This window comes from Nannobrachium achirus (genome assembly GCF_963921795.1).
Source record: "Nannobrachium achirus genome assembly, chromosome: 7".
NCBI classification, from domain to species: domain Eukaryota; kingdom Metazoa; phylum Chordata; class Actinopteri; order Myctophiformes; family Myctophidae; genus Nannobrachium; species Nannobrachium achirus.
In genome coordinates this window covers 23,143,722-23,166,852 of record NC_137816.1, presented here as the reverse complement: position 1 = coordinate 23,166,852, position 23,131 = coordinate 23,143,722, and the positions used below count along the sequence as shown (strand labels likewise).

Below are 23,131 nucleotides of genomic sequence, written 5' to 3'. Positions count from 1 at the left end.
AAATAATTGAATGTGAGTTTTTGCAATTCCCATTATAAGTCAATGGGGAAAATTAATTCACTAATAAATTAATATCAATTAAACTATAGAACCTTTCTCTTAGAAAAGTAATAGCCCACGATTCCCGAGTAAGCCGGTCGATTTGACATATGGCGCGAGTGTGTGGTGGCAAAACTGTGGGACTAGTGGCGTGCCGAAGTTTAGGAAGTTCAGGCTACATACACACACACAGACAGACAGACAGACACACACACACACACACAGACCCACACAGCCACGTATAGGGAGCCTGTGCTTCACACAGCTCCAAAAATAAAAAATAAAAAATGGGGAATGTTTTTTGAAAAGGTTGAAATGAAATAATTAAAAACCAAATGTATCCACGTCCCACAAGTGGGTCCCGACCCACTGTTTGGAAACCAGTGCCCTATGCGCTCTGCTGGCGCAAGTAAAAACAGAGCACCATCAACATAATTATCGAGGGCTTGGAGCGCAAAGGGCCCAAGTGACACATTTTTGGTGATATTGACTTTTTATGTGATTTTAAAGGTCTCCATGAGCCTATCAGATGGTGAAAAAAGTTCTAAAGTTCTTAATAATAATTTTTACTTTGAAATAAAGCCTAAAAACCAAAAAGGCATAAGTGAAAACCTTCAGTTAAACTTGGAGCGCAAAAGCCGTAAGTGCAAGTCCAAGTGCATTATTCAAAACCAGGGGTCCCTGGGTGCTACAGCCACACCGTTGCCCCAATACGCACCGATGGCACAAATACTATTAAGGAGTCTGCCATGACAATAGTCACACCAGAGGCCTTTTTGATCCCCAGGGACCACGTTAGACCCCTGAACAGTGTTGGAGCAACGGTGCACCTTTGGCACCCCAGGGACTATTGTCATGGTAGACCCCTGAACAGTGTTTATGCCAAGTTTGGCGCAGATTGGAGCAACAGAGCACCATGTAGCACTCCAGGCCCCTGATATTGTCCCAGGGGGCCACACATGGCCCCTGGTGTGGCTACTCTGATGGCAGACCCCTGATTAGAGTTTCTGGCAGGTTTGGTGCGGATCGGAGTAGTTACTGGCACGTTACTGTCCCTGGCTGGTCCAGGATTATTGTTTTCTGAATGTCACTTAATCCCTAAACATTAAGCAAAAAGCTATAAAATGTTGGGGCACAAAGGGCGTAAGTGACGTTTTAGCTCAAACATATTAGTTTTGTATTTTTCAAAAATAGTTTTGTACTTTTTTATGGATATAATATTAAAATATCAATTCATTGAATCTTAATCTGTATAAAAGTACGGACTGCTTAAATAAGTTGTTTTTGATAAAATAGTCAATCAAAACTTCGTTTTTGCTGGCTAAGCAGAGTAATACACAACAAGGTAAATAATCGCATAGCGTGCAGAGAGAATAGTGTAGTGTAGTGCCTCAAATATACTAACCTACCATCATGTAAATGATGAACCTACAGTAGCAGTAAAATTTGTGGTCAAGACAAATATACGAAATAAAAACATGAGAATAAGTGACCAAGATATTTTTACATACTGTATGTAGTGGGGAAATCCCTCTAAGTGAAACACCGATAAGGCAAACGCTGATAAGGCAAACCCGGGTCTCCTACCGTAGTGATCTTCTGCCGTCTCGTTAAGGAAACAGAGTAGCCTCCTTATTTTTAGCAATACAATGGTTATATGTCACAGTTATTGTCCACGACATTGCAAGCGGCGCGAAGGCCAGCGGACCTTGTTTCCGGCAGTGCAGGCCTGTTATTCTGTGGACCTTAATGACCAAACTAATAGATAAAACAGAAATAAAAAGTGCGGCAGAACATCACAGGTTAAACCCTATTCGTTGAGCTCTTGGGCCTGTGGGTCCCCGACTAACAGCATTCCTGTTAGCCTATACTGAGCGGGAATGGTTGTAATGCCTTAAAGCTGGTTGCCATGCCGGTGGTTGCCTTGTGGGCCAATATCATTGTTTTGTGCTTGGTTGGGGCCGCATCTGGAATTCATAATGGGGGAGAAAAGGGCGGAGACAGAAGACCACATGTGTTGTGTAACTTGTGGCACTCATCATATTGAGGAGCTTCAGTACGCATGCCGAGAGTACAATAAAGCCCTTTGCACACAGGCGCGTTTAACCGCACGGATAAAACGGACAATATAATTTTTTGAAAAGGAAACAATGATTCTCTATGACCTCATGCACACCGGCTCCGAATTAGCCGTGTGACGAGTGGCTGCCGCCGTGCGTTTTTTTCTCGATCGAACCCAGTTCGATTCGTGCGTCTTGTCTCATGCGGTAAAAAACTCAGCACTCCTTTTATGACTCCTTCTGGGATCCGCAGCGCCGATTCCGCACAGCCTTGCACACCAAATCCAATGCGTTTTATTCATGCCGCAAACGAAAAAAAACGCAACTGTCCTGTGTGCAAAGGACTTAAGGAGGGAGGCTTTGGGATGACTGAGGCCTAACCTCACGTAGCCAGGCTTATTCATCTGCAAAGAGAAAAGCCTGGGCCCGATATGAGGCAGAGAGTGTTCTAGGAGGTGGGGCTGCATTTTCCTGGAAGTCTACTTTTTTTCACAGTGCGGTTGTTCCTGCAAACGTATTCCCCGCTGTGGAAAAAAAACTGTTCTACGTCTCCCGATCCGTCGGTTGTGCTCGCAATAAACATTATCCAAACAAAAACATGGATTGGGACAATGTTACACCTATTATGAGCGAGTTAAGAGCTACAATCTATTTTTGTTTGTTTGGCTGGGGGATGTAAACACTAACAGACCTGAACCGCATGACGTAACTTCAAATAATGCAGCACTTCCGCCACAACTTCCGGAACAACGCACAGCACAGGTCGTGCCCAGTGACCCCTGACCCCCAGTGTGACTGAGGCCTGGATAAGGAGCTGGGCAGACTCGTGGGTGAGTAACATCAGTCAGCTGAGTGTAAAGTTCAGGTACAGGAACGAGTGACCGCTGCCTTGAAGGACAGCTGACTGTCCAGTACTCCAGGACAGCAAACAGGCTCTTGGCAGTTGGAACAGTTGTAGATGGAAATAGTGAGATCTTGCAGGTGGCAGGACTTACCTGGGAATAAAAGAAGCTCCATCTTATCTGCGCTGCAAGCTTCAGGTGGTGAGAAGATATCCTCTTTGAGATGTCAGCCAGAAATGCAGCGATCATGCTCTCATCAGCCTGAGTGGCAAGTATCAGTCAGATCTTTCAGAATTTGATATTAATTTTATCAGACACTCGCCTTCCTGTCTTTCAATGTTATATGAGATACTTAAAGTGTGGTTCCTGTGGAAATAAGCCTCGGCTTTCTAGGATCTCCTTTTAGTTGACCTTGTACCAGTGATTTGTACAGTCATGAAACTGTACTTTTTTCTATTGCAAACTTCTAATAAATTCTTCAATCAATCAATCAATCCTATACAAACCCATTGGAACTCCATTTTAACCATGATAGATTAAATTAAAACACCCTGCCTTTTTTCTGGTGACTCCTGACACCCTCCTAATAATCTTTTATTGTATTACATTTATTTCATTTCCCCTAAAAACGATAAAAAAAAAAAAAAAAAAAAAAAAAGTTACCGAAAACACACGGCCTGCTCATGTATTAGAAGGACGTCAGGAGTCACCAGAAAAAAGGACAGACCTGTGTTTCAATTGAATCTATCGTGGCTAAAATAGGTTTCTATAGGCCTATAAAGGGGGCATGTCTGAAAAAGAATATCAACTATGTAAATACTGAATCGATCAACTCCCAAAAGCCTGATTAGAAGATAAAATGACCAAGTTGTTTTGGAAGTGAAATAGCCTATCCCTTTAACATACAAAATGTTATCCAAATCACGTAGGCCTAAGAGGTTGTCTGTTATGTGTGATGTTGTAGCCTAGTTGTTGTTGAAATTGTCAATTGTTTTGTTTTGTAAGATTCTTTGACCTTTGTTCAGCAATAAGGCAGCAGCTGTAGCCTGTTTAGTCCATTGAAAAGTAAACAGGGTCGAGGAAATTGGGTTAATTAAAACTTAGTTTAACAACATTTATATTCCATGAACTTTACCAAGAAGCTCACCTGAAGGCAAGTGCAGCTGTGCAGCGTCGTGTGCCTCAACATCCCGGGACTTGTTGCTGTGTCATGAAACTGTACCTTTTCCTATGCAAACATCTAATAAAGTCTTCAATCAATCAATGTGTGAGTTAGTTGGATAGAGAGTAGACTCAAGAAGACTGACAGTTGAACTTCTAAACCCCTGCAGGTGGGGCTGTAGGCCTGCAGCGTCCTCTTGGGTTGGGTGATGGGTATAGTCAGTGGCGTCAGTTCAGCAAAAGCTAAGGTATGGCAACATGACTGGTGACACCAGTCATGTTGCCATACCTTAGCAACAGGCACGATGAGAAGTACATTTTATTATTTCCCCCTGTAGCCAAGGTATGGCAGCTGCCATAGCTTGCCATACCCAATTGACGCATCTGGGTATAGTTGCAGCTTGCAGGCAGCACGCCGGGCGCTTCAAATGGTCCTTTTACAATACCATACTGTAGTGTAGGCTCATAGGCTGTGACTTTGTGAGCTATCAATACTGCGACGCTGACAACACAACTTGCTGTCGAAGTGGAACTAATTGGTGCGTACGACCATTGCGAGAGGGTGCATTTTCTGTTTTCTTTAAATAATTGTTTGGTGAAATATTATTTTCTCACCACTCGGTTATTTTCAACATGCTAGTGATAAGATGTCATGCCAAATAATGAATAGCCTTAGCCATCTTATAGCGTTTGTTTTCCTATTAGCCTATACGAATTAATTTGTTTTCCTATAGCCTAAACTATAATTAATGTATCATGAAACAGTCGATCTCTACCTCACGAAGTTGCATTCTTGCATTTATGACCATCTGTATCTGTTGCTGCTCCAGCCATAGCCTAGTTTGGCAGGGCTGAGGGAAGTTTCTATGTAATGTAAGCCTACACTTGGGAGTCATTTTCTGATCATAATAGCCTAGTGTCACTGGAATTGTTTCAATCAGTGGTGTAAATTAAGTAGCCTATTTGTACTTAAGCACGTACTAATTGAGGTAAGGCTACTTTTATTACTGGAGTATTTCCAATGTAGTCTACTTTTACTTCTACTTCACTACATCTCGGATCCAAATATAATAATAATATTTACTACAATTAATTGAAAACTTTAGTTACTAGTTACTTTGCAGACATAGACCTAGGCCTACAGTAAATTATAATATTATAAACGTATACCTTAGCTCTATTGTATAGGCCTATCTAGGCTATTTTGAAAATAGCTGATCTACACACTCACAATGTGTCACTGCATCTACAATAGCTTTGTAGATCTGCTATTTTCAAACATTTTGTACTTTTACTTTTGGTACTTTAGTACATTTTGATGTCAACACTTTCATACTTTTACAGAGTAAAACAGAGTATTTCTACATTGCAGTATGGATACTTTTATTTGAGTAAAAAAAAAATATAGGACTTTTCCCACCACTGCTGTTAACTTGGGAGTCATTTTCCGTTCATATAGTGCTACTGGAATTGTTTCAATCATTGATTTGGTGTCAAGAGCAAGAGGGCATTCATTTTGTTATAAACTGTTCCAAATATAGGCCTAATGGCTTTTTGCTTAGACGACATGAGATGCATATTGCCTCTTTATATGAAATGTACATTTTAGCTATTTTATATGAAATGTATTAAAAAGGTGTAGCTATTAAACTGAATGACTTTTCCTCCTCTGATTCAGATGAACTGACGCCATCACTTTCTATATAAAGTGTCTTCACCATGACTTGTGGTTGTTGTGGCTTCACCATGATCCTGTTGATGCTTTGCTGCTTCCTGAGTGGCACCATATCTGGATATTCTGTCAGAGACAGAGTGCGAGACTTAATGTCCAAATTTCCCCTTATTGATGGGTAAACCATATATCTCTACTCTATTAAACTTGTGAATTTGCATGTAATTTTAAACATATTAGGCCATGTATTTTCCAGTACTATTACCAGTATTAGAATTAAGTCCAAGTTACCACAAATTATATCATTATACTTAGTCTGCCGGAATTAGACGTATGTCCAAATTCTCCTTGCAGAACAAGTACTGGCCGTTGGCCTAGTTATAAGTCACAGTATCCTAGTTACTGATCTTACACCCACACAAATTAAGCAACTCACACAGTGCTTGCTTATAGATGTATATTATATTTATAAAATATTTTTTCATTGCTTGTAAATGCTCTGCCCTGTCCATCTGTCTGTCTTTCCACCTGTCAGTCATAATGACCTTGCCCTGCAGTTGAGGATCCTTCATAACAATCGTCTGAGTCAAATTGACCTTCATAATGTCAGCAAAGTGGCCACAGATATCAGCCGTCTCCAAGCAGGCCATGTTCAGGCTCAGGTACTGTCATTTATCCTTCACTCTTGACTGAAGACTATGCCCCATGAGGGGCAGATTGGCTCAGAAAGTACAGTAGTCCCAGAATGGATTTTTTTATGTTTGTTTGTTTGAACCCTTCAGAATTTCATATAGTGGCACCGCACCCAGTACAAGTTAATTATAGGCACCAATGAAGGTATAGAAGGGAGGGGGGTGGGGTAGAGATTTGGTAGGAACATGTGTATAATTGAACATTAACAAATTAATACAGTAGATAGCAGTGTTTGTGGAAACAGGCACAGATGCACAACATTCTTTTTTTCTTTTTTTTTTTTACTTGTATGTTAGCAATACACTGGCACAGGTAAATGACCAGTGCCCCTAAAACAAATAATCACACACCCTAACCACGGAAATAACACAACACATTGTGAGCTTGCAGCTCGGCAATCTTTTGCTATTCGTCATACATTTAATTATATTGGGCTAACTAGCTAAAGTGGAACACACATTTATGTGTTAACAGTGAGTGTACAGATCATCTAACCAACTAAATTTAGAAAATCATCCAGAGTGAATTACTATTCTTGGTGGGTATAATGTCCATTATAGGGCTGGCCATACTAAAACATGCACTCAAATGGTAATGGCTCTTTCGTTTACAAATGTTCTGTCTGTCCTCCATAGAACTGTGAATAATGCAAGGTCAAAGTCACATCAGTTAACTGTCCATCTCCATTCTATTATTGCTGTTACCAACATGCTGTCATGTTCCCCACTCTCCTACGTGATTGTTCTGTGCCATTGTCAGGTGTTTGCAGTCTATGTGCTGTGTGGGGCCCAGGAGAAGGATGCAGTGAGGCTTACCCTGGAACAAATAGATGTTGTCAGACGCATGTGCACAGAGTACCCAGCCCTAGAGCTGGTCACATCTGCCCGGGGTAAAGTAGACCAGCTTTTTACCTTGACTCCAGTAGATTAAAACCTTTGGCAAATCTGGTCAACGACTTTCAACCTGGCATTCCTATTTTGGAAACAAACATATATATATATATATAATTTTATGAATGAAAAAATAACTAAAAATAATCTACAAGCTCACAATTTGCTGCATCATGACACGTTGTGAGCTTGTAGAACAGCTATTTGTGGCATCAAAGTATGAACCCAATTCACAGGAGAAAAAAGAAAGATGTACAGTATGTAAAATAATTATGTAACCTATTGTAACTTTGTATAATATGTAATTTATCAATGAAGCTTAACACATAGACACATTGCTTGATTTACGAGATGTCTACAAAATTAGAGAATGTGTGGGGGGAGGGGGGGGTGTATTTTGGTCAATGTCCAATGATAACAAAATATTCTAGTATAATGTGCGAATCATAATGACATCAACACAACCTAAACTTTATTTCCGGGTAGGTAATGCAGGCAGCGTCACATTGGCACAGTATTATTCACCAGTAAGACTCCCTAATCGGGAGATAAGCGACCGTAGGTCTCGCTAGAAGAGGGCCATGTGAGAAGGTGATGAGGGGTGGGGTCTTCGCGTTGCCTTGGCGGACGAATAGGTACCGGCCCCGGCTCTCCCGGACGCTCCTAGGCCGAGTTAGGGCATTTTATGTGAGCTGCAGTGGAGGGGGTCCTCCACTGGGGGCGCCACCACTTTTGCATCCGTTCTGGAGTAGCAGGAGTGGGTGGTCCCCGGGAATTCCCCGTGAGCAGCCCCGTGGGGGTGGTCATTTGGTCATTTTTGCACATTTGGTATTTTTTTTTACACCTGGGGGTCCCCCAGGGACCTGGGGGTCCCTGGAACTCCGGGGGTCCTTGGAGGTTGTAGTTTGGCAGGTAAGGAGTGTGTGTGCAAAATCTGGCATGGATCGGGGCAACGGTTGCGGAGATATGAGCAGGGCAAAAGTGTGACGTCTGACGTGTGACGGACTGACTGACGGACGCACGGACACCTGGTGGAGCTTTCTGTAGTAAGTGCGACCTACGGTCGCAATTAACCTTATTTCTGGAGGAACAGGACACTTATGATTTTGTTATTGACTATTAGACATGAATATATTATTTTGTTCCACAGTTGGCAAACTAGTCACCCTTCTGAACACTTTACTTTATATACAGTAGAAAACGTCCATAGACATTCTATCCAGAAATACCCGTTTGTTTACAAACATTCAAACATTCCGATCTAAAACAATCACATGATTGGCTATGTTACTAGTAGCACAAAAGTGTGATGTTCCGATTCACTGTCTATCATTTCCTTCTATGCGCCCCACTCGCGTGGGAGGGTAAACATTTGTATGCAACGCCACGTTCGACTGCAGTTCGTGTTCGAGCAACTTCTCATTTGTTTCAGTATACAGCAGGCATAAAAGCTTAGCACTGAGGTCTTTGGGAGATAAGTGCCTTGGCAAGGAATTTCAGACACAATAGCTCTTGTTACAGTATGTGTGGTACTTCCGCTCATGATGATGATGATACGTGTGTGTGTGTGTGTGTGTGTGTGTGTGTGTGTGTGTGTGTGTGTGTGTGTGTGTGTGTGTGTGTGTGTGTGTGTGTGTGTGTGTCATTGCAGGACTGAAAGACGCTGAGATGAAACATAAGATAGCATGTCTGATGAGTATTGAGGGAGGCCACTCCATCGACAGCAGTCTGCCAACCCTGCGTATGTTTTACCAGCTGGGGGTTCGCTCCATGGCCCTCAGTCATAACTGCAATACACCCTGGTAAGGGGGGTAGATTTTTATACTTTTTGTAAACTGTGCTTTATTTTAATCTCATAACAAAATAGTTTTCTATGGGTGTAAGCCAAGGACCACAAAATGTCCAGAACAAATTGTTCAACACACCTATCTATGTTGCAGTCACCAGCACTTTCACCTAAGACTTAATAGATTTGGTCCTTTTGCCCGGCACTTTCGCCATGGAGGAGAGTCTTTTCACCACCGTTGAAGAGCCATTTCGCCTAAATGTTCTAGGTTCGGTCTTTTTTATCCATTTTGCCTTAGTTGTCCTTAAAATGTTAAGTCGGGTGTAATGGTCACCGTTTGACAGGTAACACCACTGTCACAGTCACTATAATATTTAAATGACAAAGGGATAAATATGCAAACATGGACAGTCTGACAGCAGAATTGAGGGTAGCTTAGGCTATATGGCGAAATGGCTCTTCAACGGCGGTGAAAAGATTCTCCTCCATGCGAAAGTGCCAGGCGAAAGGACCAAATGTGTTTAGGCAAATACGGTTTTGTTGAATCTGCCTGACACCTCTATGTACCGGTATATACCGTAGATGCAAATAAAGTTACAGACGTAGTGTGTGCACGCTCATACACAGGTACACACACTACTATGTTATCATTGATTTTATTATTATTTTCCCCAGAGCTGCTGTGTTGGGAAATTACTAGGTTAGACTTAGTTGGTAAAGTCGACAACAGTATGACTGATGGTTGGAAGGTTTATATTTAAAATGAATACTAGAGTTTCCAGCCGCAACTTGGCCCTTTTGATCAGTATCATCAGTATATGGTATGTGCACATAATATGGGCTTTCCCCCTTTTGTGCCCATATATGATTTATTCACACCTGATGCCATGACGACATATGTGGGCATAGCTGCATTGGGAACTCCTTATATGGTTATGACTCAGTCATAGTGACATGAGCGTGACGACGTGGTCTACCGGCTGGTGGGTCTTCTGTTAAAACCAAATTTATATAAGAAAGGTAATAATTGTAAAATTATCCTTATCCTTGAAATGAGCAATGAACACTTGTTTGTACGGAGAAACAAAGCAATGATGCAGTGTTGCTTACATCCAGGATTTTCTAGAAATGACACACGCATGAACACACTCTCACGCACGGACACACACTCTTTATCAGAAATGCATATGAATTGATCAAGGGAGGGAGGTCAGATATCTGATGTACGGTACACTGTACTTCACAAAATTATATCAAGTGAGCAGCCCTAACAACATAACGGTCACCAGCTCACACTATCACAGGGAGTGAAATGAGAAAGCACCCTTCTCATTACCTATTAGACATCCTATGCCAATTTTCTGGATATAGTCAGATTTTAAATACACAAAATACAGTAATTTTACATGTAGGGTCTTTTAAACATCATTTACAAGGGAGACCTGAGTTCGTAAATATTAGTAAAGTAATATCGTAAATTCGTAATGTATTTTTAAGAGTTTTGTATTTGTTCCTTGTAATGACAGGGCTGAATCCTCCTCAACTTTGTATAAGTTCTATCAAAGACAGAACAACAGCCTGAGCCTAACACACTTTGGTAAGGTAAGTTCAATCTTTTAGCGATGCTTTTGGATTCATTTTGTTCTGCTGTGTGGTAATATTTCACAGGAATATGTTTTTATGTGAATCGGGAAAGAAAGAAACAAGGAAACAAGTCAGATATGTCAGCAATAAAAGTTAGATGTTGTATTACTTTTGTGGTCCCAAGACACACACACACACGCACGCGCACACACACACACACACACACACACACACACACACACACACACACACACACACACACACACACACACACACACACACACACACACACACACACACACACACACACACACACACACACACACACACACACACACACAGGAGCCACCTCCTGGAACTCAAACGTGACTAAACATCTTTTTGTTTGCTGTAGGTTTGTCTGTGGATCTTGGGGCGACTTTTGTCGTGGCAAGATACACAAACAGTTGTACGTGTACTGTAGGTCTGTTGTAGGAGGACACAGGAGCCAACTTCCTAGCACTCAAACATGACTACACAGCTTTACCAGCCACGGCAGCCGGGCTGGTATTGTTTTCTCCTTGTCAGTCAGTGAGTGGTGTAAAATGGACAGAGGTTGTCAAAGCAATAGCATCACAAGTGCGCAAGATTCAGTCACAGGCCTTTACAGGTGTGTGGTTGAGATTACAATGAAGGCCAAGTTCAAAGATGTGTTCAACCCGTGCAATGGCAAGGGGGTCTGAACAATGAAAGTGTTATGCAATACCATTTGTGCCATTATTCAGAGTACCCATTGTACATATACTTGTATGTTTGTCCAAGTCTGTAAATGATATGATGTCCTTCCTCAATGTGAGTGAAATGTCTTTCTTCCGTACTCTGACAGTGTAAGTAACTGTGTGTGACTGTGTGTTGTAGGCGGTGGTGGAGGAGATGAACAGACTGGGGATGATCGTGGACCTTTCTCACAGCTCCTGGGACACAGCCAGTGCTGTGCTGAGGCTCTCCAAGGCTCCGGTCATCTTCAGCCACTCCTCTGCCTACTCCATCTGCAACCACAGCCGCAATGTTCCTGACTGGCTACTGCATGAACTGGTGAGAAGAAAGTTTGGGTTGAATTAAATCATTGATCAATTCAGCGCTTGAATTTTATGATTCATTATTAGAATGGAAGCTAAAATCGACAGAGAGGTGCAATAATAGAGAGAATGATGGCTTGTAAGTGGTGAGTGTTTAAGACTATCATATTCGCTTCACTATTTCAACACACCAACAACGCGGTGGATCATGGATCATGTGGGGCTGGCCTGGATTCAATACTTGTTTTAATACATATTGTGCAAAGGTAGAGCCTAATATCTGTACTTAAAAGGAAACATTGCAACGATGTCATGAAAGAGGAACAGTATGTTAGTGCTCAGAAGATTTGCAGGGATCAATCATCCCCGCAACAATTCAGTCTAGTTTTATCAGGGTGCTGGGGATTTGGCCTTCTTTTAATCGGTTACTGGACATCAAGAAATAGATTAAGATTATTCTTCAGTTCCAATTATTGTAAGTTGCTGTGGATAAGTGAGAGGACCACAACTAAAAAAGAAACTGTAATTCATTGAACTTCCCCCCCCCCCCCCCACACACACACACACACACACACACACACACACACACACACACACACACACACACACACACACACACACACACACACACACACACACACACACACATCCATCCTCAACTTCCAGTGATTATCGCTCTTGCATTGCTGACTTTTAATCTTGTCCTTTTCTTGTTTTGTTACATATCTACATCCCTCTTCCTGTTTACCCTCTCGTAAATGCGTGCGCGCACATACGCACACACACACACACACATTGATTCTCCTGTCTTCAATGTGTTTCAGAAAAAGAACCGGGGACTGATCATGGTGAATTTGTACAGTGGATTTGTTGCTTGCAAGGGCCAAGCAAATGTCTCTGTTGTGGCTGGTGAGGCTAACAGCTAACAGCTGTCATTGTGTAACTGTATAATTATCATAGTACGTCAGGTTTATGTATGTTATTATTTCTAATGACCTTACAGGTTTTCTATGTTAACCCATTGTGTCTTTCAGACCATTTTGACCACATTAGGAAGATGATTGGAGCTGAGTCAATAGGAATTGGAGGAGACTATGAAGGCGCTGCCAAGTAAGTATATAACTGCCAAAACCATTACTTTTCAGCAAAAGGGTCAAATAACCTGCGTCCCGATGGAACCAATGTAGTTGTTTAGTCACCAGCTGTTGTTACGTAATACTTGTAACTTGCCATTGGATAAAACCCACAGACCCACTTAACCACGTTCAATCTGATACTTTGAGCAGTATATTTGTCTTTATTATTTTCAAAATGTTTCAAGCTCTCAATGTTTCAATGCCTACAAGCTCACAGCTTGTATATCGGTTATTGTCATTACATTTGTGTGATACGTATTCTTAAGTAAAACACATTTATGAAAAAAGTAAAAAATATGTACATACTGTAGGTTTCAGTAATTTCTTTATATTTAAGTACTTTTTTCCAAATCTGTCCTGTGCAACCTTTTTCCTCAAAGCCTAAAAGCCAAACAGCAACGTAATTTGTATGTATATGTTCCAATCTTCAATGCCTAAAACACAATTAAATCGTTAATCGCAATTATTTGTGTGACAATTAATGGTCATGTAAGATGTGATGATGGTGGCAGCCCTACTGACCTGTGGTACTGTGCAGCTTCCCTCTGGGGCTGGAGGATGTGTCCAAGTATCCCACCCTGATCCAAGAACTCCTCCGAAGGAACTGGTCAGAGGTCGAGTTGGCTGGTGTCCTTCGAGTCAACTTCCTGCGAGTGTTCGAGGAGGTGGAGAGGGTGAGCCGGAGCACTGACGTATTTTATGTGAAATTATTTTATGTTGCTGGATGTACAGCGCCATATTTTAACAGTAATTTAATGTATCATTAATCTTTTAAAAGGTTCTTGAAGCCATTCTGCTTTATTAGATATTGCAGTGGTTAGAGACAGGAGGAAAGGGGGGTGGGAGCCATGGAACACAGGTCATGAGCTGGGTTGTAAACAATGATACTGTAGCACAGCTCCCTGCAGCAGAATGAAGCTTTGAAAAACATATCACCATCCTAGGAATCTACGTAGTATCTTATTTCAAACTAAAATCATTTGTCTGATCTTAGGACATTGATATATTATGGTGATTTATTATGTTCCTAGGGTAGGCTGAAACCGTGTGTCTTTATGTACTGTACTGTATTGTATTTTATTGTATAGTATTGTACTGTATTGTGTGCACTGTGCAGCTGGTCCTTGTCTCCAAGACAAATCTCCCAGAGACAAAATAAAATATCCTTGAACCTTGGTACCTATTGAAGGTACAGTGAACCCATTTTCAACCTTATCATAAAAGCCTAATTGGACCTCACTATTGCTCATTATAAGATGGCGCCATTCTGTCAACTCGCGCTGTGTCCTTTTGAGAAATGTGATTCATGACATTATTGATGGGGATTCCAATCCAAACTAATGGAAACTACAGCCTTTCTCTTTCTACAGAAATAAAAGCCACTCTTGTTGCATCTTTATATACTGTATAGTTATGTATAGATAGATAGATACAGGTACCGGTATGGTATTAGAAATAATCACTGATGTAATCATCAGGAACATTTTCTCATCTTTAAGCTGTTATTTGTTTATATATTTCTGCCTCTGTACAAATGAACCTCACTCCAGTCATATGTTTCACCATACAGGTGCGTGATGGTCTGACTGGGAGCCTGCCTAGTGAAGTACAGATACCCCTGGAGGAGGTTCAGAACCCCTGCAGGATGCTCCTCAGACGTCCCCACAGGCCAGGACAGCAGAATGCCACCTCCTCAGTCTCCACTACTGGATCTCCTGGTCCCATGAGTCCGCTCATATGGGCCTTGGTTCTGCTGCTGACTGCCAACCTGTTTGCACTTGTGTGATTTGGAGTGCTTGTTGAACGTACTGTTAGTTTGTAATGGATTAGTATTCTGAGTACACAACAATAGATCTTTTACTATTAGTATTTTTGTGGCTTGCCTCTCATCGCTATAGCACATTGGGAATGGCATGGAAGCCCCATTGGGTTTAATGCCATGTGACCACCTCTACCAAAAATTTATAGATTTAGCGAACACCAGTAACATGTCATTTGGAAGATCCCCACCCAAATGGATTCATAGTACTCAATCACCGTTTGTCTCCATCTGGAATTAGTCTCATCGATGGAACATCATCTGAGAAATATTTTATCAGTTGGTTACTGTGTAATAGGTAGGGGGTAGGAGTGAGGTTATTCCACAATATCCATGCCAGGAGGGAGAAGAGTCTAGGTCGCTCGGAGCATTGCCCAGAGTGTCGTAGCAATGGGATCAATGTTAGCTGATTGATGTATGCGGGAAGTGGCATAGGGATGGATCATATCCTGCAGAAGGTCCATTGTTTTGAATAGGTTGCGGACGTAGTGCGTGGAACAAACACGTTATTCCAACCAGTTCCTTTCCCCTCCATCCGGCACCCCGGCTGGCATCATAGAAACCAGGATTACTGCATGTTTTTGTGAGGGTATCTACCCTAGGGGACACAGGGAGAACATGCAAACTCCACACAGAAAGGCCCTTTTGCCAACCCCACCTAGGGTGTGGGTGCTAATGATTTTGAGGAGGGAACACGCCCCCAGCGCCCACAGCGTTCCCCGGCGCCCACAGCGTCCCCTGCGGGAATCAAACCCAGGACCTTCTAGCTGTGAGGCGACAGCACTAACCACTGCGCCGTGCCCCCTGGAGTCACCTATTGTTGAGCTTGAGTGAAGACATCCACTGTCAGATGTCAAGCCAGGCATGCAGAGGTGTGTTCTTCAGCCTGTGTGTCAGAGGGTGGGAAGGTGGGGGAAAAAAATGTTGTGTAGCAGTTACATGACAAACTTGCAAACAGAGACGATATGGCCAAGGCTTCAGGTGTACAGGAAAAAATATAGGACTGACCCTTAGGTTACGGGGTGATGAGAGCGAACCTGTCCAAGAAATCGACCAGTCAAGTTGAAGTAGAAGGATAACCATGTGTTCCTGTTCTTAATGTGACTGCATAGCATCAAATGGCAATGAAATTGGTCCGGATTGATGATTAAATATAGATGGAGGCAGTAGAGTGTCTCTGTGACTGCGAGGAGTGCTGTTTCAGTAGAATATATGTGTGTATATAGTATATACACACACAGAGTAAATACCATACTGTCTTTCGGCCATCATGATGACACCACAACATATTAACCACGTAAGCCCTATGGCTTAAGTAGCTGGTTAATGTGAGGAAAAATTGGTTATATTAAAAGTCTTAGCAAAAACAAGAACATGACAATATTTGTCCTTAATACATTAGCTTGTGAAATAATGCAGCACAATAACTTACCTTGGGGCCCATGGTGACAGCGAATCAAAGGCAACACAAAACTGAGGAAGTCACCATAAATGAATGATGGATGCATCATCCGTATATGATGGTGCAATCTATTTCTTGTTATTTCTTTATTTACTTATCGTTTCTTGTTCTCCTCAGGGCTTGTGAGTGGCCAGCATTGGACAGCCTCTTCAGCTCGCTGGTCACAGTTTCCAATTTTCCATGGTCAATCTTATGCTAAAGATATTAAATTAAGTTTGTAAGTATTGAATATTCTGTGCCATTGGCCATGCAGGAAATGAATGTGTCAGCATAGCTGCTGAGACAGCCGTTTTCTTTCAAGTTGACTGTAATGTTCATTTTTAGCATCTTTTTTTCGCAGCATCCATGCTCATTCTCAGCACCACTCTGCTTTGTATGCAGACTGAAACAGTATGCTGCATACTCACCTACTGTAGGAGCTGCCCAGTAATACCATAGTTGTATGTTGCTGGCACTTAGAGAGGTACATGGGTATCTAGGAAAACTTGTTATAATGGGATAAAGACACTAGAGGTATAGGACAAACTATACCGAGTTTGAGTTTGTAACTATATTCATGCAACACTGTCATACAGCAAAGTATAAAAGATGGCTTAAGTGGTTAAATATAGTGGTATATTGAAGGGATGTATATTTTGGATTGTATTTGTATAAACTACATGACACACAGAAGGAGAGTTTAAAACATACATATCTTTCGATTTACATTTAAAGAATTTTTTTAAAGATTTGCTAGGACAGTAGACTGACAGGAAACGGGGGGAGAGGTGGGGAGTGACATGCGGCAAAGGTCGTCCGGGTCGGGAATCGAACCGGCGACGCCGCCAGGCATCCATGCCTATGTGGCAATGCCTAAGTGGTATGCGCATGGACCAGTAGGCGCCCTCGATTTACAAAGTTTAATATCACTTTTAACTACTGTATACATTGAGCATTAAGTTTTAAGCATTTTAAGCCTTTATTTGACCTAAATAAAAAACTACTTGTAACATAATTTACTATGTCTCATTCCCAGTTAATTCATTTAAAAAAGAAAGATAGTTTGGAAAGATTAAACTCGGGTGATTTTGATAACCTTACGTCTTTTATTGAATCATATAAAACATATTGTTTCCTATATTCTATGGTGACCTGGAAAGTACTTCTCCAGCCGGTCAAAAAATAACTATTGTACAAAGGTAACAATTCACATAATTCATATACAAATCTCTTTCCTATCGACAATAAAACTCTGCCCAATACAAAACAACCATAAGTTATTGACATTAAAAGAAAAGAAAATCCAGCTGATAACTTCTGGCATCCACATTTACAGACCTTTATGAAATTTGTGCCACCTACAGAGCATATTTTATTCCTTTTGTTCATTATCTACAGTCCCGTGCTTCCATCCTCTCTCATTTGGGGAAAGCTGACAAAATAAATAATAAAATAAATACAAACGTGCTGCTATCAAGAGCTGTTTGAGGTTCTAAATTTGGCACCACTTGTGAAAACCTTTGCGGTAACTATACATGTGCCCTAGCCAAGATTACTCCTCGCGACTAGATAACAGATAACAGTCTTTTCTTCGAACCGCAATGAAAATACTGACAAGTGAAATTGTGTTTGACGGTTCACACAATGAAATGAATGGGTTTTGAAGTCATCTTTTCAGGTCGGGGGAAAAAGGCATAGAATGGCAAATGTGTGGTCACAGATGTCCCCTACTGTTCACCAGCATGCTACAAAAGAAAAAGGAATAAACTTAAAAATGTATCCTGGCCCCATGTCCACAACTGTCTGGAACACTGCCCCTTTCTGTCCAGTGGCATACTGTGTCTAGTTGAGGCCGAGTATTGACCCACTTATAGTGGTGTGTAGTTGGTCAGGAGTATATAGTGATGACCTCCCGGCCTCCCCCTCTGACCAGCAGCACTCGCTCCAGGCCTTCGGTCAACACCTCCAAGAACTCCATATCTGAGCCAAAAGTTACGGAAGAACCACAGCGCAAACGGCAGCTCGTAGGATTGGTTCAGTTTGTTATAAAAATAATAATGATGATTTGATTCATTGATAGAGTAATTGATAGAATGGTTTATAATGAAATAATGAATTTGTTGCAGCCCTAGTATGTTACTGTAGCTCAGGGGTCTTCAACAGGGGGTCCGGGACCCCTAGGGGGTCCTCAGAGTTACTACAGGGGGGCCACGAAATCTTTGTGTGATAGAAACCTTTTTTCTCCTTTTTTATTTCAACCACTTGAACCCTGGAGTCCATATTCTGAGAACTTTAGCCAAAAAATAGCAGATCTACAAGCTCGAGCTTGCAGATCAGCTATTTTTCGCAAAGAGGTTTTGTAGAGGGATAAAAGAGCAGACCAAGTACAGAGTGAAAGGACAAGCTGTTTCAAGTGGTTAAATATCTGGAAACACAAATTGACATGAACCCAAAACACACTGATGATCGTTGCTGTCAAACAATGAAACTATATGGAATCTATCAAAAGGTTGTGGGGGTCCCTGCTTCATCTCTCTCTCAACTAAGGGGTCCTCGGCCTGAAAACGTTGAAGACCCCTGCTGTAGCTTAAAAGAACAAACATACCATGAAAGGTTTTTATACAGTGCCTTCCACTTGGCCTTCCCTGGCTAGTTTCACTATGCTGATCCCTGATTGCTCATTAATGAAATCAGCAGTGTAATGTCTGGTTGGAAGCAAACCAACACAGACAGACACACACAGCACGGTACATTAACATGAATTTGCAATTCTAAGCCCTATCAATTAAAGAAACATTTGCATTTGTTTATACTTGCTGTAAATGTGGCAAAGGATACAGTTCTCATCTCCGTCTGTGTTCCGCGGGGGTCCGGGCATGTTGAGCAGAACTAAGCGGGCGTCGTGGGACTTGTTGACTATCACCTCATTCAGCTTCACGGCTGTGTGCATCCTCCGCACGTTGGACTGGTCTCTGAGGGGCCGCCAGATGGGAAGATCAGAGAAAAGAAAGACGCGTGTTCAGTGAAAGTAGTCAACGGTATAAAAATAAAACCCAGTGAGTTTGAAATGAGTGGTGCATTTGAGCAGTTCATTTCATGAACGTGTGTGTGTGTGTGTGTGTGTGTGTGTGTGTGTGTGTGTGTGTGTGTGCGTGCGTGCGTGCGTGCGTGCGTGCATGCGTGCGTGCGTGTGTGTGTGTGGGCTCCTCAATAGCGCCACTTGGTCACCCAGGCCTGGCCTGCCACTGGTCACCCAGCGCTATTGCAGCTCATGCTGCATACTAGTTACATAGTTAGTTAGTCAAGCCTTGGAGTGGTGTGCACCACTCAAAAATAATAAAGCACTTACAGGAGTAGTGAAAATATCTGATCTACGAGGAAATGATCGCTAGGCGTTGTGTGCTTGTAGATCTGATTTTTTCACTACTTTTGTGCAACACTCTTGTATGATGAATTAGGGCTTTACTGTACAAATATGAAACTTGGAGATACAAGGTTTCTGCCCGACAGTGACGATATGCTTTCCCTCAAAGGCAAGAACTTTAATTCCAAACTACTTCAATGGAGTAGCTAAGTGGCCAACAGCATTATGTTCAACTGGGCATCACCAAAGTGTCAGTGTGGTACTATAATTCATAAATACATAACCAGAAAACCTCAGTTTCATCATAAAGAGTTGTCATGCTGAACAAACCTTTACCAGAAAATCTAAGTAAAATACCCTGCAATAATGAAGGGACTTACTGTATATACACTCAATCCAACAAACTTTTAAACACGGATGGATTCTGACAAGTAAAAACAAGTAACATTCCAAAAGTTAAATTATGTTTGAATCCTGTTCATCAATACACCTAAGAAATCAATCCCCTCTAAAGAGGATTCATTGTCAAATCGATTACTTCACACTTCACAATCCAGTCATTTAAGTCACTTCATATAACATACAATTAAATCACCTAGTGATTAAAAAATACAGAGGAGGAAACCAGACTCACGGTTTGAGGCTGATGAGTTCTCTGAAGTTCTCTGGCGCGTGGGCCTTGTTTCTCCTCTCGGCCTCACACTTCTCCTTGGTCCAGGTCATCTGGACCTTCTCTGGAGGAGGCTCCACCACCTCCTCCTCTTCATCCGAGTACAGACTGCCCATACGCACCAACGAGTGCCTGTCCTTCACCAGCTGGGCCTGCAGGGAACACAGCATACAGGACCACGCTGGAAACCGTGTTCTTTTCTCCAGAGTGACATTGAATGCAATGCTGTCATGAACAAGAAAATGAGCTCATATCTCATACACCCAGAGAACCATCCAGGCCGCTGTCACATTGTGAGCTGTGACAAATCACGACAGGCAGGCCAGAGTGGTTTGGATGGGAAGCTATGAATGTTGGGGTAGCTACATACTCGCTCCTATTTTCTTCACTGCTTTCCCGCCATATTCCCATATCCTTGTGTGCTATCTACACTCTACAATTTGCTCCAAATCGATATGTTCACTCATCTTTATGCACAGCATTATGTTTATTTAACAACTTAACCATTATAAATACACTTAGAATGTCATGTAAACATGAAGAGAATATGTTAATGTTTTAAAGGTTTGAGACCCATTTGGTTCAATGTGGGAGTCACTTTCAGCCCAGAAGTAAACTGCAATATTGATGAGTCACCTCTCTGTCTCGTTCTGCACTGGACAGCCTCATCTGTCTGAGCATCTGGGAGCGCTGCTCCATCATCAGGGTCCTCTCGTAGGTGTAAGCCGAAATGTCACTGTCATGCTGGGAAGAGTCCACAAGAAGCCAAGTGTTACATGTCTGAGGAGTAACTATTTCTACAAAGTACTTGGTATTGGACTTTGAGCATAACGTTGCTGTCTATATTTCAATATTTTTTTATGTTCTTTGTTATTAATGCCCTATACTTCATCATAAAATAGTGTCATGCTGAAGTTGCGAAAATAGGAGGTCTTCAAAGTAATAATTAAATAGGTTATGGTTTTGGACATACAAGGTTTCCACCCAACACACCAACAACTGATTTACAAGTGGCTAGAGACCACTATGGTGGTGGTGATACAATAATGTGTCACTATAGGCCCATTCCCACTGGGCCAGATAACAGATAAAAAAATCTCTTTCTCCAGATATTTTTCCATTCAAAGTGGATGGTAGATACAGATAAAAACAATATTTGCCACAGATAAAAGTATTTGTGGCAAATATCTGTGGTAGATATTTTTTTTATCTGAATCTACCATCCACTTTGAATGGAAAAATATCTGGAGAAAGAGATTTTTTTTATCTGGCCCAGTGGGAATGGGCCTTTAGACTTATTTCTTAGAACATCCATGTTGAATGAATTTGTAATGTGTTGTAGAATTTAACTAAGCTATATGGACATGTTTTTCTTTTACTGATGCAAAGGTAAATACTTGTTGTTAGTGTATTTAATGCAAGCAAACCAGTTAAAGTTATGCAAAACACCTTTTGCGCTTTGTCAAGCACAATAATTACAATGTTGTTTTGATTTATCAACATATTTATTGATTGTACAGTAGTGTGTCAAGTGTTACGGCACTGCTGTAGTGAGCAATAATTGTGATGTTTGAGTGTGAATTCTGCACCTTTTAATGAAGACAAATTCCTATACAGTGTAATGGCATATACTGTACAATTACAGTGAATCTCATAGTGTTTGAGGTTGTAAATCTAAAGGGCTATTCTCACCATCTCCACCACCTCTACCTCAGCCTCTATCCTGAGCTGGTAGAGGAAGGTGGCCAGATCCTTCTTCATCTGGATGCTGTTGTCGTCCATCTGGGCCACGGTGAAGATGCGCATCTTACATTTCCTCCAAACCTGAAAACCAATCCCTAAAGTGTCAATGACTGTATATTCTTCAGTTAAACAAATTATGATAATTCCCATCTAAAAGGTCAGTTTGGGGCTCTCGATAAGCGTACGTCTGTAAACATTATTTTGCTTTGGTCCCTCACACATTTAAATTAAGGAAGAAAAGATGTCAGAAGTTCATATGTTGGTCCTAGAACACATTTGACATACAGGCTGACAGTAGAATACTCAATGTGTGTTACTGCAGGACCAACACAATAGTCATACAATTGTGGCTATTCTACTTTTCTTTTCTTTGTTTCCTTTATATTTGTATTCTCTGTTCATGCTCATTGCAGAGAAAATGTGTGAGGAAACACAACTAAATAATCTTTACTCCCATAAACCCGCAGGTTAAGCACCTCCTCTTACTTTGTGTTGTTTGAGCAGGAAGGGCAGCAGCATCAGCATGCCTCCATCGTGAACGATCCACCACACATCGATGTTGCCGTCTATGAAGCGCTCGTGGTTGCTGGGGTAGAAGGACACGTTCTTGGGCACCATGAGAGCCAGGTGGGCGGCTGTGGTGCATCGCACCGTGTCTGGGAGGGGATGCACACACACAGAGAGGAAGTCACAGTCACTTATTTTTGGTCTGTACAGCCACGTACTCTACATTTGACCTTTGCTTTTGAATCTGCTGTAGCAGTAGTATTATGAAACCAGTGGACCGTGTCTTCCCCCACTCTCATATCATAGGGCAGAAACCTTGTATGTCCAAAACCATTACTTTTCAGGAAAAAGAAAAAAGACAAGAAAAACCTGTGTTCCAATGGATACATTGTTATTTAGTCACAAGCTCTTGTTATTACGTTTAATTGGATAAATATTTGTAAATCCCAGAGACAGACTTGACCACTTTCAACCTGGGGTCCATATTTTGGGCATGTCAGACTCATAGGTAATTTATCTAAAAATAGTACGTCACAAATTGTAAAAAAAAATAAAAAACAGATCTACACACTCACAAAGTATAAAATACTAGGATAGATTAATTTCTGAAGAATAACAAAGAATGGAGATACAAGGTTGCCAAACAGCAACAATATGCTATGGAGA

At 41.6% G+C, this 23,131-nt stretch overlaps 2 protein-coding genes across 2 annotated transcripts in view; one reads left to right on the top strand and one right to left on the bottom strand.

The window, feature by feature from the left end:
* Nucleotides 1-5,821: 5,821 nt before the first annotated feature.
* Nucleotides 5,822-14,707, top strand: dpep2 (dipeptidase 2; the record flags this gene model as incomplete). Its single annotated transcript, XM_080730119.1, has 10 exons — nt 5,822-5,952; nt 6,310-6,436; nt 7,227-7,356; nt 9,009-9,159; nt 10,670-10,745; nt 11,625-11,801; nt 12,610-12,694; nt 12,820-12,895; nt 13,460-13,595; nt 14,492-14,707. 10 exons carry the CDS (start codon nt 5,822-5,824, stop codon nt 14,705-14,707), a joined length of 1,305 nt encoding a protein of 434 aa, XP_080586245.1.
* A 2,681-nt stretch (nt 14,708-17,388) lies between these two features.
* Nucleotides 17,389-23,131, bottom strand: part of slc12a4 (solute carrier family 12 member 4) — a 43,435-nt gene continuing 37,692 nt past the window's right edge. The window contains exons 19-24 of the mRNA XM_080729662.1: nt 22,445-22,614; nt 21,908-22,039; nt 20,852-20,959; nt 20,180-20,367; nt 19,020-19,153; nt 17,389-18,161 (exon numbers count right to left, since the gene is read on the bottom strand). Of these exons, the coding sequence (XP_080585788.1) occupies nt 18,070-18,161; nt 19,020-19,153; nt 20,180-20,367; nt 20,852-20,959; nt 21,908-22,039; nt 22,445-22,614 (824 nt within the window). The 3' untranslated portion in view covers nt 17,389-18,069. The remainder of the gene's footprint in view (nt 18,162-19,019; nt 19,154-20,179; nt 20,368-20,851; nt 20,960-21,907; nt 22,040-22,444; nt 22,615-23,131) is intronic.